The sequence below is a fragment of the Engystomops pustulosus genome, chromosome 8, assembly GCF_040894005.1.
Source record: "Engystomops pustulosus chromosome 8, aEngPut4.maternal, whole genome shotgun sequence".
In the NCBI taxonomy this organism is placed as follows: Eukaryota; Metazoa; Chordata; class Amphibia; order Anura; family Leptodactylidae; genus Engystomops; species Engystomops pustulosus.
In genome coordinates this window covers 91331572-91349055 of record NC_092418.1, presented here as the reverse complement: position 1 = coordinate 91349055, position 17484 = coordinate 91331572, and the positions used below count along the sequence as shown (strand labels likewise).

The 17484-nt window shown below is 41.2% G+C and overlaps 1 protein-coding gene across 8 annotated transcripts in view; it reads left to right on the top strand.

Annotated features, from left to right (window-relative positions):
* DYNC1I2 (dynein cytoplasmic 1 intermediate chain 2) overlaps window positions 1-17484 on the top strand; it is an 83707-nt gene that overhangs the window by 61420 nt on the left and 4803 nt on the right. For all 8 annotated transcript variants that reach the window (XM_072121737.1, XM_072121744.1, XM_072121742.1 and 5 more), the window contains 8 exons: window positions 2728-2817; window positions 4366-4528; window positions 4647-4746; window positions 7510-7635; window positions 9426-9572; window positions 10623-10736; window positions 13455-13588; window positions 14242-14386. In XM_072121737.1, coding sequence (XP_071977838.1) covers window positions 2728-2817; window positions 4366-4528; window positions 4647-4746; window positions 7510-7635; window positions 9426-9572; window positions 10623-10736; window positions 13455-13588; window positions 14242-14386 — 1019 coding nt within the window. The remainder of the gene's footprint in view (window positions 1-2727; window positions 2818-4365; window positions 4529-4646; window positions 4747-7509; window positions 7636-9425; window positions 9573-10622; window positions 10737-13454; window positions 13589-14241; window positions 14387-17484) is intronic.

The following is a 17484-nucleotide window of genomic DNA, read 5'->3' as shown; positions in this document are numbered from 1 at the left end:
GTGTGTTTACGAACCGTCGTAACCTGAATGTTTCATATTCATGCCATATGTGCAAAAAAACGCTGAGATCATTTCTTTGATCAAGTATTCGCTACACTTATTAGGAGGCCCTCCCATGACTGCTCGTTTCCTTACTGAGCCCTTCATTCTTATTTAAAACTTCTTGAGTAGCTCCATTGTCTTTTGATTGCCGAAACATTTGTGCAGCTGTTTTCACTGATTAGAACTGGCAGGAAAACATCTTTTTTTTCCTTATAATATTTCAATCTGCTGAATATATTTACATTGTAGTTACAAGGATGCTTGGCAGCGATCGTGTGTATTTACATATTCTACCAGGCCGCTCTGGTTAGGGCTCTATATTTGTCACCTTTAAAATCAAGTGTTTGGCTATATATTCTTTGTCATTCTATCATGTTATTCCTTGTGTTTCTTGAAAATGAGTCGGTGTTTGTATGTGGTTTTAGTTTTTTTAGTCATTTTTTTCACCTTTTGGACAGAGCCAGTTAGTCTGGCGTTAGTCAGCAGGGATGATACATAAAATTTTTAGCTTGGTGTACAGAATAAAATAAATAATATATATACAGTATTATATAATATATACAGTTTATGTAATAAACTTTTGGGGTGGGCTGGATACACAAACAAAAAACAACATATACTCACCCCCTTCAGTGCTCCCACAGTGCCTCCAGTCATTGCTGGCCTCTGTTTACAGCCACTGCTGCTTGCCTGCTACACATTGAAGCTGCTCCTGTAGCAGCAGTGGTTGGGATGGAAGAGCCAGCTTCAGTAAACGGAGGCCAGCAGTGACAGGCGGCGACTCAGGAAAACGATCGCCAGAGGAGGTGATTATAAGTTTTTAAAATTGTTTTATAACCCGCCCGAACCTTATATTATTAATTTTTAAAAGCTCAAACAACCCCTTTAACCAATCCATTTGACTCCGACCCCATCTTTCTTCCTCACTCCTACCTCATGCCTGACTCCAACTACTTGGTTGGTGGCTAATTTATTATTTTCTTTTATTAATGAGGGGCCTTAAATTCCTATATTCCTTTACAATAGATGAACAACAATCTATGCATTTAATAACTTGGCGGAACTCTTTATTGTTGGTAAACAATGAGCCAAAACCTGACAAAGCTAAAACTTGGACCTTCGCTACTCCACCGCCCTGAGGTCCGCAGTCTTGATAAAGGCAACGGCGTCAACTGCATATGACAGGAAAAGGGGCAGAATCCTGCAACTAAACAGGGTGTTGAGGGACAGCAGTGAATGGGGGACTGAAGCCAACTATCCCATATATTGTGGAACCGTTGTTCCTGCTTTATATGTCGTCTTTTAAGGGGACGTGATGTATTTACAGCTTGTCCCCTACTTAAGAACACCCGACTTACAGACAACCCCTAGTTACAAACAGACCTCTGTAATTTACTGTCCTTTAGCCCTAGATTACAATAATCAGCTATAACAGTTATCCGAGGTGTCTGTAATGAAGCTTTATCGTTAATCCTGGTTCTTATGACAACTGCACAGTTTTAAAATCCAATTGTCACAGAGGCTAAAAAATATTTGGCTGGGGTTACAATTATGAAATGTACAGTTCCGACTTAAATACAAATTCAACTTAAGAACAAACCTACAAAAGCCATCCTATACGTAATCTGGGGACTTCCTGTACTGACTTTATGCAGTCATGAAGGGTCAGTACAGAGACAGACGCCACAGTTTTCTTGGCACAATATAAGGTCTCTGTGAGGAAGACAGTGGTTGGGTCCAACAGGAGGAGGCGGCACACTTTGGGGTCAACTGGGACCGCAACACCCATTCTAGCCAAAGTAAACTATAGGACTTGAATCCAAAATTCTCTGATAATAGGACAGGACCACAGCAAGTGAAGAAAGGTTCCCAAGATCTCAGCACATTTAGGGCATAGGTCTTGGAAACCGGGTTGAAACGTGCTGACTCTTGTCATAGTCTTATTGGCCCGGTGAAGTGTTTTATATTTGCAACATTGCATCTCCCAGGCAGGGGGGACACCATTTTGGGCATTGAAAGTGCAATACTCCACAGGTGTCGGCTTAATCTCAATGGACAGAAGCTCTTGATATAAATGGGATATGAGGACTCTCCAACGAGTCTCCAACAGAAGAAAGTGGAAGGGAAAGGGATTGACTTTCTTCTGCTCCCCTGAAAACTCTTTACAGCCCGACAAAGTTGTAGAATTTAAAATATTAAATCATTTTATTTTAAAGTAGGAGTTGGCGCAAGAAACTCCATTTATAAATGAGATTTTTCCAGCTAATTTTTATATATTTTCTAGTGCGGTTACCATAGTTGGAATTTAGATAGAATGCTGCATTATGTTGCATCCGGACCTTCTACTCCTGTTCACAAAATCAGAAATGTAATCTGAACAGCAATTTAGAAGAAATCTATTAAAATGTATCCATTACAGAATTCTTTGCTTTGTACACATACACTGGTCTGCAAAAGGGTATCGGAGGATTATATTAACCAAAATGTATAAATCTGAAATATTGGTTTATGTGGTTGCTGAATCTAAGGAAGGTTCTTTGTGTTGTACGTCCAAAATACATGAAATCAGAATTCCCCCAATAATGTATAGTGGATTGTCGGTGCAGGGAATCTTCTATCAAAAAGAGGATATTCTTTGCATGATGTTTTGTTATCAGGATTTACATCAATGTGTCTGTGCTCTAGGAGATGATGATGAAGAAGAAGCTGTTACCGCTAAGCCGACCTCTGCACCCGAAGAGGAAAAACCTGCTAAGAAAGAAGAGAAGAGCGAAGGTAATTCCAGTAGATGGTTGTGGTCATAGGTTTTTGGCTTTCTCGCATACTGAAACATCTGGTGTATTATGTGGATTGGCGTCCTTGACTCCTATAGATCCAACCAACTACAGACATCCATAAAAGTCATCTTAACCTCTTATATGGTGTCTCAGCACTAAGGACCCCCAGTATAATTGCCAGTAATAGATTTGGCTGACTATACATTTGATGTCAGCAATGAATGGCTGTCCATGTAATAACATACAGTTGCTCTTCATCTGTGACTTATCCGGTCCATACTTGAACTCAGAGGTGGTCCTGCACAAAGACTCTTTATTTTGTCCATATGTCCTGAGTGACAACCCAGTGGGTAAACAGATAACAGTTGAGAGTCCTCAGTTGATGATACCTGTTATTGGCTAACTTGCAACTAACTAGCCTATCCCATTGGGTAGTTTTTTAAAACACAAAGTATGGAAAAGTATCCTGCACATTTGACAGACATAAATACCAGCTTTGGCCACACACTTTAGATAGCCCCCACCATGCATATGTTGACTCAGATGAGCCCTGCCTCCACACCAGTGTTATAAGGACATGCCTGGACAACATTTACTACACCCTATAACAGTGATGGCGAACCTTTTAGGGACCAAGTGCCCAAACTACAATCCATACTCACCTACATCCATACTCACAAAGTGCCAACATGGCAATTTATTCCATAACTTATTGCTCAATGCTCGGTTGTGATTTTCAATCGTATCAGTGATCTGAGGACAACAATATAATAGATAGGAGGGCTAATTCTTCCTGTTCCCCAAGACATTTTTTGCCTGGAGAAGGAGCAACAATGATAATTCTGATCTGTCCACACCTTCCCACTCCTCCTGTAGTCCCAGGCAGCTCTGTTGCTTCATAATAACATTGAGCGTGACAAGTCCTGGGCTGTCTGGGAGTGCAAGTAGATACCTTGAGTCCTCTCTGGTGATGGAGTGGGTCCCCAGAGAGAGGTATCTGAGTGCCACCTCTGGCACCCGTGCCATAGGTTCGCCACCAGTGCCCTATAAGGTATGTTTAGGGGTTTAACAGGTGTCCCGCTGGTGACCGGTTCCCTTTACTTTATTTCCCCCACTTTACCTGGGAACCCCCTACAAGTGTCTGGGAATGGAAGTTGTGTGGCTGCCACATGTTCACCATCTTGGAGAAACTTCTAGAGCTGCGTTCAATGCAGTTTTATTGTGTTTGAATATATCTATGGAACAAATATTCCATAGTTTGTGTACAGTCCATAGGCACAGACTTGAACCTTCTGTTGAAGTTTAGATGTGAGAGAACTCAACCCACTAATGCGAACCATATCTAAAGTAATTTCCAGGTGTCTATAACCACACATGGACACCATGGACAGGCTAATTCTATATGTACATATATGTTGAATGTCACCAGCTTTTTTTTTTTGTTATATTATTTGGCCAATACAATTCTGACCACTGGTTGTCATGTATGAAGCTCATTACTGTGATCGTTACTTGTCTCTTATAATTCTACGCAATAATTCCGCAGTCCCACCACATGAGCTCACAGAAGAGGAGAAACAGCAAATCGTTCACAGCGAAGAATTCATAAGTTTCTTTGACCACAGCACAAGAATTGTGGAGCGCGCCCTCTCCGAACAAATCAACATCTTCTTTGATTACAGTGGCCGAGACTTGGAAGAAAAAGAAGGGTAATTATGGAAAACAGAGAATCATTTCTAATCTTCTCCTGATTAATTTGTTTCATGTACTTTACAGTTTGAGCTAATCATTGTTGATTCTTTTTTTTTTTTTTTTTCTATTTATTAGGGAAATCCAAGCCGGCGCAAAAATATCTCTGAATAGACAGTTTTTTGATGAGCGTTGGTCAAAGCATCGTGTGGTCAGCTGCTTGGACTGGTCTTCTCAGGTATAAAGATGATTTCAATATGTTTCCTGCCTCTTATTTCTCAATTTTTGCATCTTTTACTTGAATTACTTGATAGAAAAACAGAGTGTCCTGGGATTGTCACCAATCCAACTAGGTGCCACCATGCAATAAAAAGGGTAAACGCAATCCCCAAATAATGGCCTTGTCCAGTGTCGGACTGGCCCACCGGAGTACCAAAGGATCCTCCGGTGGGCACAGCTGTAACCTAATATTATACCTCATAAATACAGCAGAAGACAACCTAATTTGCAGCCTGGTAGTGTCCATTTCATGGGTGATGATCAAGAGTGGAACCCAAAGAATTGAAATCTGATGGAACTGACACTAGCCCAATCGGTGCCGTCACTGTTACATATTACTTATGTCTTCTAAGGACACTAATTGGCCATTGTTTCAATAAACCAACCAAGTTGCGTGTAGTAGGGTAGCTTTTAAAAACAGGCGGTCCCTGACTAAAGGACACCTGACTTACAGACGACCTTTAGTTACTGATGGACCTTTCTAACCACTGTAACCTTCTGTGAATCTCTCTGGATGCTTTACTTTAGTCCCAAGCTGTAAGGTGTCTGTTGTGAAGGTTTATTGATGATCCCTGCTCCCATGACGGCACAAAATTTTGAAAATTCAATTGTCACTTTGACAAAAAAATATTTTGTCTGGAACTACAATTATAAAATATAGAAGTTCCAACTTCCATTCAAATTCAACTGAAGAACAAACCAAATGAAACTATCCTTTATGTAATTTAGGGACTGCCTGTAGTGATGTACATGTAATGTAAGCCTATGCATTTTGTGATCTGCCAATCACTTCTGTCACCTCCAGTCACCTAATTGGTAACTTCAAGTGGATGTGATGTTTGTTGAGCCATTTTAAGGGTCAACTATTTAGGTCAAGTTTTTGTTGGTTTCAAACCAAATCCATGGAGATATATTTCATTACTGTTATCATAAATCACCCTGATTAGTAAATGTTATGACATCACAGTGCTTGTGTTCTTACAGTTTGTTCCCAAATTTTTCAGCTTTTTTGTTTTTTCGTAATTTCTTTTTCTCGACACTGAGAACTCCGCTGGTTATGTGCTTCTAGCGTCTAACTATAAATAGCCTTAAGCCGTGGACTGACTGATGTCTCACAACTTCTAATTGCAACACTGTAGTTGACATTGCAGCTTGCAAATATTTCTGCCTTGATAATGTGAGCAGGTTGCATCAAAGGAGGGAACTGAATCCGACAAATGTAACCCTACCTGACTTCCAGATCTTCTCATACATTGTGAACTTAAAGGAAATCTACCATCAACATCCATCATGATAAACCCGGGACACTAAGGTTACATTCACACTGCCGTATGGGGGACGTATATACGGCCGATATACGTCCCCCATAGACGGCAATGGGCGCACGGCGCCCTTTGGGAGCGGTACGGTGCGGCACCGTACCGCTCCGTACCCCGGAAAAAGATAGGGCATGTACTATCTTTGTCCGTAGTATGGCGCCATGTGCCATAACTTCCTATGGAGAGGGGCGGGGGTGAGCTGCGCTCACCTCCTCCTCCTCTCCCCGTACACTGCCGTTGCCTGCTATGGTACGGTACGGGCGGGCAACGGCAGTGTGAATATAGCCTTACTCATGGATCCAGGCACCATGACTGTGGTAATCTTCTCATATTTGTTATCCATGGCCTCCTTCATTCTAATATCAACTTATATAATTATGCTCATGAGTCTGAAGGGCTTTAGAGGGCATTACCAGAGCCCCTTCATGCTGTGGCTTCCCTGGCTGTTTCACTGTGCAGGAGCACTTCCCCACTTCCACTGTGTGAGATTACAGCTGGCAGAGGGAGGGGTGAAGTGCTGTGGGAGAGCAGGGGTGGGGTGGAGACAGAGTAACAGCCTGTCAAGCTACAGCACGAGGGCCTCTGGTAACACCCCCCAGAGGCCTTGTGGATATTCAGCATTGTTTTAAAGGTTAAATTTATAAGGAAGGAGGCCATGGATAACAAATATAACAAGAATACCACATATCAGGGTTCCTGAATCTATGAGTAAGTGTCCCTGGTTTATTGTGCTTGATTTTGAGGGTAAATTTTTTTAATTAATTTTTGCTGTGGATATGTGTGCATGCCAGCATTTCCTAGCCTAAAAGTATCATTTGTGCACTGTATGGCGGTATTATTTGGGCACTCTTTGAAGTTTTAGCATGCATTCTAGCAGTTTTATTTATTTATGTTCCATATGGAGGTATTTTTTAAGGATACTGTATTGTGTAGATCCCGTCATTCAGTAAGAAAAGCAGGTTATTCATCATGGATTCACCACAACCGCGTGATGATTACTTAAAGGGGTATTCCATAGGATATGCCATATGAAAGATCTAGTCCCCTATATAAATAGTGATGCAGATATTGCATCCAGCCCAAGAATGCATAGAGTTGGCTGCTAATGTACATCACTATTTCCCCATTTATGGGATTTGTTGAAGCCTCAAAGCATCAATTCTTCTCTGACTGGGTGCCTAAAAAATGTTCCAGGATCCCATTTTCTACATAGGTAGTAGGATATGCCATGATTATCCAAAAAGGGGGAATACCGTCTATGAAAACGTAGACAGATGAAATTCTAAGGAGACGTTCCTATTGTTAGAAGAACATGGATAGAAGGACGTGGTGTGAACACCGTCCTACATTAGTGATTTTCCTGTTTCTAAGTCTTATTATACATTATGATGATTTTCTGACAGTATCCAGAGCTACTCGTTGCATCATACAACAACAATGAGGACGCTCCGCATGAACCAGACGGCGTGGCTCTCGTATGGAACATGAAATATAAGAAGACAACCCCGGAGTATGTGTTTCACTGCCAGGTACGAAAACCCAGACATTTTATGCTAATCATTTGGATCCATGCTCCGCTATGCCCCGAATACTGGTCCCCATAATGGTTTCATTGCTCCTATCTAAACCACATGTATCCACAAACCTATGCTGATTGAGCTCTTCATCAGTTCAGTGGGGGGGGGGGGAAACATTTCTTCTGGACCCGCTGACATTATTCACATGGTCTCGGGATGCCAAAAATCTGCATGTACATCCCGTCTGATTTATATTATTTCAAGGCCCCCGCCCGTCCCAAAGACAGATCCGAGCGGCTTTCTCATGCCAGACAATACGTTGTGGGCCATTAAATGAGAAGAACGTGGCCCGAGGAGATGGAAACAGACTTGTTTAAGTGGAAACACATGCCCAGAATGTGAGCGAAACTCTAAGCAAAGAGAAAAGCTTAAATGTGTTTGCCAACAAGTGAGCGGCTTCTATTTTCTGGATGTCAAAATTTGCTGAGTTTATTGTGATGGATTAAATGTAGCGTGTAATCCCGAGCTGTCAGATTACTGTCAGAGAACAGTGGAGATGACTGACAAATGTTCATTTTGCTGCGAGTGATATGAGGAAAGACCTTAAACACTTTTGAGTTGAAAACTATATTTTGTGAATTTTTTTTTTTATCTTTTTTTTGCCTGTTTTGAAAGTTTCAATTTTAGGACACTGCCATGATATGCCATGCTGTCCATCTTAAAGGGGCAGTACAGGAATGAGCATAGATTCCCTGTCCACAGGATAGGCTATCAAGGTCTGCTCAGTAGGCGGCTGACTCCTGTCCCTGCACTGATCAGCTGTGGGGTCTGGCATAAACCCTGGACGTGAAGCTGACGGTACAGGCTATCCCCTACTTAAGAACACCCAACCTACAGACTACCCCTAGTTACAGAAGGACCCCTCGGCCCTCTGTGACCTCTGGTGAAGTCTCTAGATGTTACTATAGTCCTAGGCTGCACTGATCAGCTGTACGGTGTCTGTAATAAAGATTTATTGATAATCCTTGGTCCCATTACATCTAAAAATGTTTAAACTCCAATTGTCACTGGGACAAAAAAAAATTTGTCTGGATCTACAATTATAAAATATACAGTTTCAACTTGCATACAAATTCAAATTAAGAACAAACCTATGGAACCTATCTTGTACGTTACCCGAGGACTGCCTGTAGTTAGCGTTTTTATAGGCTCACTGTAGCCCCCATTCATTTTTGGGACCATTGATGTCCTATTCTTTCACCTCTATGGCATCAATCTTTGACATCAGTCTTTATACCTCGACAACCCCTTTAATGCCAGTCCCCACACAAGAGAAAGTGACAATTTGTGATGTACGTAGAGGTTGTAACCAATATTTTTGGTGATTATATTTTGCATGTAGCGTTCTTGGCATCAGAAGTGCTTGGAAGTTGATTCTAATCTCTTGACCTATGAGGGGAAAAAAAATCCATGAGTTTACTAAAGAATTTGTACAATCGTTAAAGGGAACTTGTCAACAGGAATTACATTTATAGCTTCTGACAGGTTCCAAAGGCCTTTGGTTTCACTAAGTTGTATAAAAGTTTATACAAGACGACCTGGATCCCTGCCAGCAACCTGAAATCAGTCACAGGGGTCCCAACACAACACTCCTCATACCATAAAATGACATTTGGCCGCTTTTAGGACCTAATTTGTCAGTGGTCACTTTAAGAAAAGTATATTGTAAATGCAGAGATTTTGCTACGCTGTTTTATTTTTACATCATCTTACATTAACACATTATTTTTTTTTTTCTTTAGTCCGCTGTCATGTCTGCTGCTTTTGCAAAATTCCATCCAAACCTGGTAGTCGGCGGGACGTATTCAGGCCAAATTGTCTTATGGGACAATCGAAGTAACAAGAGGACACCAGTGCAGAGGACTCCACTATCCGCTGCTGCTCACACAGTAAGGGAGAAAACATTGCGCTGCACCCATCTCTTATGGGGGGAATTTATCATGTCCAGAAGTAGAGATGGGCGGACCTGATGTTACCATTTGGCTTCTGGGTTTGGTTCGACACGTGCCTCACAGCCAATCCTACAAATTGATGCCAATAGCTGTGGCTATGATTGGCCAGGCGTGTCTAGTAGCTAGAGGCGTCAATTTGCCGGATTGGCTGTTCGGCCACCAATCCACCAATATGTCTGGCTAAACCCGAACAAAAACATTGAGTCCACTAATCTCTATCCACAACATTACATTTCTCAAGCCAAAAATTTGCAAATGCTTACACAAATTTTTCTGGAAAGAGCTTGGAGGGCATAGAATTTCATTCTAGTAGAAGTTAAATCTACAACCCCTGATATAGAGCTCAATATCTGGCTCATAAAAGTACAAGAGATGAGACTAATGAGTTAAGAGAACGCCCCATAAGACCCATCTAACTAGAAAAGATGCTGTATATGTGGTTACAATATATGTACCTGATTTATGTGTCTGCAGAAAGGTTGAATAATAACATAATTGCACAAATAATAATTTGACAAATCTGTGCCCCCTTAGTCTGTCCTAAGGATGAGACTGAAATATTTAAAGTTCAATCCCAATAAAATCTTCCATTTGGGGCTCTCTCCTTCTCATACATCTAGCACCAGGATGAAGGCTTGTAAACTAAGCACACTTACATGATGGTGTGTGCCCCCTTTGGCAGGATCCGCTCTTCTTTTAGCTTCCTATGCTCTTGTTTTTAAGAAAAGAAGGCTTTAAGAATTATGCAAATGAGTCTGAGGGGCTCCAGGTTCCATTTGTTTGCATAATTTTAAAAGCATTTTTTTTTTTCTAAAAACCAGGGCATAAGATGCTAAAATAAGAGCAGATCCTGCCAGAGTGGTCACACATCTGTATGTCAGGGTTCTTGGTTTAAATTCCTTCATCCTGGTCTTCAAATTCCTTTAAGTTACTGACTCAGCTAACGTATAACCTGTTGTTTAAAAAAAAATGTCCTTCATCTTTTAGCACCCGGTCTACTGTGTGAATGTGGTTGGCACACAGAACGCCCACAATCTGATCAGCATATCAACAGACGGCAAGATCTGTTCCTGGAGTCTCGATATGTTATCTCAGCCGCAGGTAAGTCAACAGCTAGAATCAATGTGCATAAAATAAAATTGTAACGCACTAATCGGGGCTCCTCCTCCATAGGGTGTGTGGACAGGGGTTTATTTCATGAGACCACTCTATAGGCACTTCCCTCGCTTTTGAGGAGCTCTTACATAACATCTGCATCTAATCCTGTAATATTACAGGAACCATTTGATTACAGTAAATGGTGGTTTATTTTATTAGGGACAGTAGTATTCTCCGGTTTCCCATTACACGTATCTGTGTCTCTGTGGTGGTAAATTACTTTATTAAATATACAAAGACTATCAGATATCCTGGGATTCACTGCACAGAATGATCTGACATGAACCGCAGAATATTCTCCTGGTTTTTTTGTGGCTGTCATGTGAACAAGATCATAAAAAGATGGGTCTGATTGAATTCTGAATAACCACATGGGGGACAGTTCCCACCAGGGGCGTAACGACAGCGGTAGCAGCCACTTGCATGTATGAGTATACAAATATGTATATAGTGAAGTGGGGCCCTATGTAGAAAGTTGTGACCCCACACACACACACAAAACGAGAGGACGTATCGGAGCGCACGGAACGCTACAGTTTTTCTTCTTGTACTAATTGAAACTATTGTGAAACTTGTTCTTTTTCTAAACTTTTAAAATAAGAGTATTTATCTATTTAGTAAATAAAATATAAAAAGCTAATTCCCAGCTGCCCCTGTGGAAGGATATAGGTCAGGGGTCCCCAAACTACGGCTGACGCTTCAATAGTCAATGATTAGGCCGTGGCCTATGATTGGGCCACGGCCTTCGGCAGTCGGGCAGGGGCCTCCGTCCGTCCGGACAGGAAGCTCCTGCCCGTCACTGAATAGTGCTCGATGTGCTCGAGCACTATTATTGCAGGTGGAGCGATGTGGCCGGAAGACAACCCCGGCGCACATCGCTCCTTGAACCTGGATGCGCGGCCGCGTGATTACGTCATCACGCGGCCGCGCACCCCTTCCTGTCCGGCAGCAGCCAGAAGAAAGAAGACGCGGGAGCCAGAGGCAAGTACAGGGTTTTTATTTTATTATTTTAAACAGCAATAGAAACGTGGCTGCCCTAATATATGAAATAATGGATTATGGGGCCATTATAGAAAATAATAATCGAGGGGGAGCATAGGGAATAATTATGAGGGGCAGGATAGGAAATAATTAATTATGAGGGGGCAGCATAGGGAATAATTAATTATTTCCTATGCTGCCCCTCATAATTAACTATTTCCTATGCTGCCCCTCATAATTAACTATTTCCTATGCTGCCCCTCATAATTAACTATTTCCTATGCTGCCCCTCATACCCTCATAATTAACTATTTCCTATGCTGCCCCTCATAATTAATTATTTCCTATGCTGCCCCTCATAATTAATTAATTTACTATGCTGCCCCTAATAATTAATTATTTACTATGCTGCCCCTAATAATTATGAGGGGCAGCATAGGAAATAATTAATTATGGGGGGCAGCATATTTAATAATTAATTGACCCAATAAATAAAATAGTTCACAAAGGGGTGCAGTATATTAAATAATTTAATTGAGGGGGCCCAGTGTATTACGGATGCGGTCGCATGCACCGCTTTCTTATATTTTTTTTAATTTTTAAACTTCAGTCCGGCCCTCCAGTGGTCTGAGAGGGACAGTGACCGGCCCGCTATGTAAAAAGTTTGGGGACCCCTGGTATAGGTTATAGGGGTTCTTTATCCACTCCATTCACCCCCCATTAGCAGCCTTACAGATGGCTAGGGGTCTCATCGTGTAATTAAATGGATTCTTTTAGAATGTGCGATCTACAGAAAAAGACGTAAATGTCTGTTCGCTAGGGGCTCAAAGATAAAATCCACACTGGCCAGGTGAGGGATCCGGAAGACTCTGTGGCTGAATAGAGGAGGAGGAGTTTGAATGGAGCGATGTTCACACGTGCACCCTCCTTGACATATCCACCGTCCACTGATACAGCAATGTCTCATGGACATGACTATGCATAGCGAAAATCACTCAATCTGTCTTTACTGTGTGTTTAATAACGTACATGATCATATAACCCTTTATAGGGGTTGTCCATTGGGTGAAAAACATGTCCGCTTTCTTCCAATTTCCAAATTGCACCACACCTGACTATGGTTTGTGTTGGTATTACAGCTCAGGTGTACAGAGATAAATGGAGCTTAGTTACAATAGCGCACACCACCCATGGTCAGGAGAAGAGCGTTTTAGGAAGTAAAGCCTTTTTTTTTTAATCTTTTTACCCTTTTAGTAACCTTAATCATTAGGAATGTACCTGTTGACCGCTTTAATGGACCACCAAATATAATACCGCACTCGGTTGCCATTTTGGGAGGCAATCAATGGGTCAGTTTGCCATCCGACAAAAAAAGAAAAGGATAACATACAGACCACAAAAAAGCACTGCCGAATGAGCCCTAATTCTGTTATGTATTATATAGTGTTTGGGGTTTTTTGCTTTTCTTTTAAAGTGATTATTATTGTAAAAAGCATAATTTTTGCCTGCACTGAAAAATTTTTGCTTCACCCTCGAGTTTACATAATATTCTAAGCCCAAGGCTTGGCTCTACAAATATTACAGAAAGCCTTTGTCGGCTGCCGCCATGACGTGGCATATGGAGAATACATTACTTGCGGCCTGAAAATACATTTTTGCCCCCTGTTTTTTTCTTTCCAGGACAGCATGGAGCTCGTTCACAAGCAATCCAAGGCCGTAGCTGTCACCTGTATGTCCTTCCCAGTGGGAGATGTCAACAACTTTGTGGTGGGAAGTGAAGAAGGTTCCGTCTACACAGCGTGCCGCCATGGAAGGTAAAAAAAACAAAGGATTGAAGTTTTTATTCTATCATACAATTCATAGAGCTGTCAAGGAATAAGCTCCCCTAATGTCTCCATGATGGGAATATACCAGCAAGACATTTCTGGTTAAATATTTAATGGAAAGTGCCCCATTTATGTAGAAGCTCTGAATCTGCCATTCTGGGTCTTGTCTTCTTATGTTCCTTTTTGTTACTAAAGGAGAACATAAACATTTTGAAGAATCCGCCCCTTCACTTCTTACATTTAAAGTGGCAACACTAATGTACTGTCAGATACACACCCAGGGGGAGATTTATCATGAGTCTCTTGGAACAGAGCTTTCTCTTAGAGCTCAGCTTTCTTTTTCCCACAGCGGTTTATAAAATTAAAGCTGATCTCTGATTGGTTTCCATGGGCCACTAGAACAGTTTTACATCAGAAACTTGATGATAAATCTCCCCTCCCCCCAGGATCATCTGATACACATCGGATATAACACAGTTGTTGATTTGTCGTCTTCAGTGTTGCACATAATGGAGAGTCACATTACTGTTTAGTCTTATTATGGGATAATTCATCAAAACTTGATAATTTGGGGTCTGTCGCTCAGGATCAGCTAGTTTTGCAGTGTTTTTGATATTTTATGCTTTGTGTTTTTATTGTAGCAAAGCCGGTATCAGCGAAATGTTTGAAGGACATCAAGGACCAATAACCGGGATCCACTGCCACTCTGCGGTGGGAGCTGTGGACTTCTCTCACCTCTTTGTCACCTCGTCTTTTGATTGGACGGTAAAACTTTGGACAACCAAGGTAAATTTTTGGCTTTTTTTTTTTTTATTTGAAAAAATAGGTAAAATATAAAAGGGGTTGTCCCATCTTTGGAAGTTATCTCCAATCCATAGCAAAGGATATAACTTCATTGAGAGAGGGAACTCCACCGATCATGAGAACGGGAACCCAGGCAATCCGGTGAATTATTTACTCTGTTGCTCCACCCATTATTGAAAACAGGATCCTCCTATTGGGGGGGGGGGTCCCATTTTCATGATCAGTTTCAGCAGTCGGACCCTCACCGATTTTAGGAAGTTACCCCCTATCCTGTGGATTGTAATTGGAACATTACATTTTTAGATATACTATTTAATAATTCATTGTTATTTTGGGTTTGTAGCATTCCAAGTGCAAAGGGAAATTTTCCCACGCTATTCCCTAGATCCCACCTCCTGTGCTCTGAGTAAGAGCTCTAGCAGACTACTGATAAACAGCAGTTACTCAGAGTAGAGATAAGGAAATATAGAGCAAAGAGTCTGTATTAGACCTATTTTAGCAAAAAAATAAATATAAGCAACGCTTACACTGATCAAGTAGAGGCTTCAGGCGGATATTTTGATAACAGCCATGCGATATAATACATAACGATCTCAAGATCGCGACATGTTTTGCAGTTACTATTTCTTCGATGCTGAATCTCCTTTAAAAATAGTTGAATTTATACCTGCCAGAGAATTTATAACAATAGAAATGGAAAAATTGGGCTTTTTATTAGTAAGAATCGCAAATCATAGTTCTCCTATGATCAACGCATTTCAACGCATAGCGTCTTAGTCATGATCTACCATTGCTTTACTACATACACATACATACACATGACGTCGCGGGGAGAAGCAGTGACAGCTATGCCAATGACGAGTTTGGTAATTAAAGACATTATTACAAGTTAATGTTTTTAATTAACTCGTCCGTGGCATCGCTGCGAGTAGTACTGGGTCATGTGACCTTTCATCACAGCCACTGCTCCTCCCCGTGACGTCATGGGCGGTTCTTTAAAAACGTGTATGTACTAAAGCAATGGTAGATCATGACTAAGACGCTGTACGTCGAAACGCGTCGAACGTAGGATAACTATGTAACCAATTTGTGATTGTTACTAATAAAAAGCCAAATTTTTCTACTTCATCTGCAAGAACATTTGTTGTTTGTGGTGTTGCCTGACATCGGCTCTTATTAATGGATCTCTCTGTATCATTGTAAGAGGCCGAATGCACATGAACGTGGTTCCTTGTTTGCGGCCTGTCTGTCATCGGCATGCAAAAACCGCAATGCATAACAGTGACCATAGAATAAGACTGGCAGGCGGGAATAGGACCTGCTCTATAAGGTAGTTAAGATCTAAGACTGTGGGCATGGGGCCATTTAAGAAAATGAGGACAAGTGCTGGCTCATGATAGTAAATCTACCATCACAATTATGATAAACCAAGGAAACTTGATAATAGATCCAGATACCATGACTGCCGTAATCTTCTTATATTTCTTCTCCTTTGCCTCCTTCCTTCTAAAATCAACTTTTAAAATTATGTTAATAAGCCAGACGGGCTCCTTGTGGAGGTGCTAGAGTCCCTCTGTGCTGTAGCTTCTCCCCTTCATCCCTCTATGTAATGTAATCTCACTGCAGCAAAGGAAGTTTCAGCACATAGTGGGAGGGGGAAGGACTCCTGCCCATTGTAATTGCAAGAGCTCAGGTAACACCCAGGGGAGCCCTTCACGCTCATTAGCATTATTTTAAAAGTTGGTTTTAGGAGGAAGGAGGCCCTGGATGACAAATGTAATAAGATTACCAATGTCACGTCACCTGCATCTTTGAGTAAGCGTCTCTGGTTTATCATGATGGATTTTCGATGGTAGATTTCCCTTAAACCATGGTCAGAGCATTAGGCCTAATTCTCTGAATACATTTCAGAAGAGCTGCTAATTGGCCCGATTCGCCCGAAACTCCTCTAAATGCGACTTCTCTCCAGCATGACTCCGTGTTCCAGATAGTTACAGACTCCATCTTGGTAATTTTTCTTTTAAATTTCCGTCTACATCGTAGATTTTTTTTTTTCTGTATAATAAAGTCACGTCGGCTCCTTTGATAGAACAAGTTTCTTTATCGCAGGCTGAGTTATTCAGCACAAATACAAAAATGTTCTTGCCTTAATGCAGAATTGTCGGGAACACTAGGGGTTGCTGTTCCCATTTATCCATTAATTAAGAATACTGTAGGTGGCTTTAAATGAAATAATTCAATTTACTGAGGCAAAAAGACTTCGGCGGGGAAAGAAAGCGATTTTCAGGTTGTTAAGCCAAACGTATAAATAAAATGTCTGAAGTGCGAAGCTAATACAAATGATCTTAATTATAGTTTTGTAAATGGAAGAGTTGTTAATTGAAAATTGCTTGTTGTATTTGCAGGCGTCGGAGTCTCTGTGAATATTCCCTCGCCGGGGCCTGATTATTAAATCCCCCCTATATTGTACTTCTCGCTTTCCTGACAAGCGGTTGAGAAAATAATTTTTTTCCCGAAAAGTTGACATTCAAAAATGTTTAGCGTGTGCATAAAAGATATTTATCCATAATCATTATGGGGTGGAAGGAAAAAAGTGCATTTTAGACAGAATAATACCGCAAGCTGCTTCCATGATGCTCAGCTGTCACTCATGGCGGCGATTCCTTCGATAAATTGTTTGTAAGTGTAGCAATATCTGTACTTTGTGAAGGAGGTAATTAGGCAGAAATCCGCTGGAAGGTAGCAATCTTCAAATGTATTAGCGCTGCTTTAGATAGTAAAATAAACCCGCATACTACATACACATAGTGCACTCAAACCGCTATTCCTGTGCTACACGGATACGAAAACCAATAATCATCCTCCTAGAAAATATCGCCTTGTGTGCCAAAATAAGGTTTAGCACACGACCAAAATAAAACGCCTCCAATGATGGTCGTGTCTGCGCTTTTACCACTTTTTGTAATATAGAAAAAAAAGGATCATCTCTACCCGATCATGTAATCACCATGCAGGGTCTACCGTATCGTATGATGATGTTATGTCTGATGAGCCATCTAAATTGCAGGCAAAATGGCTAC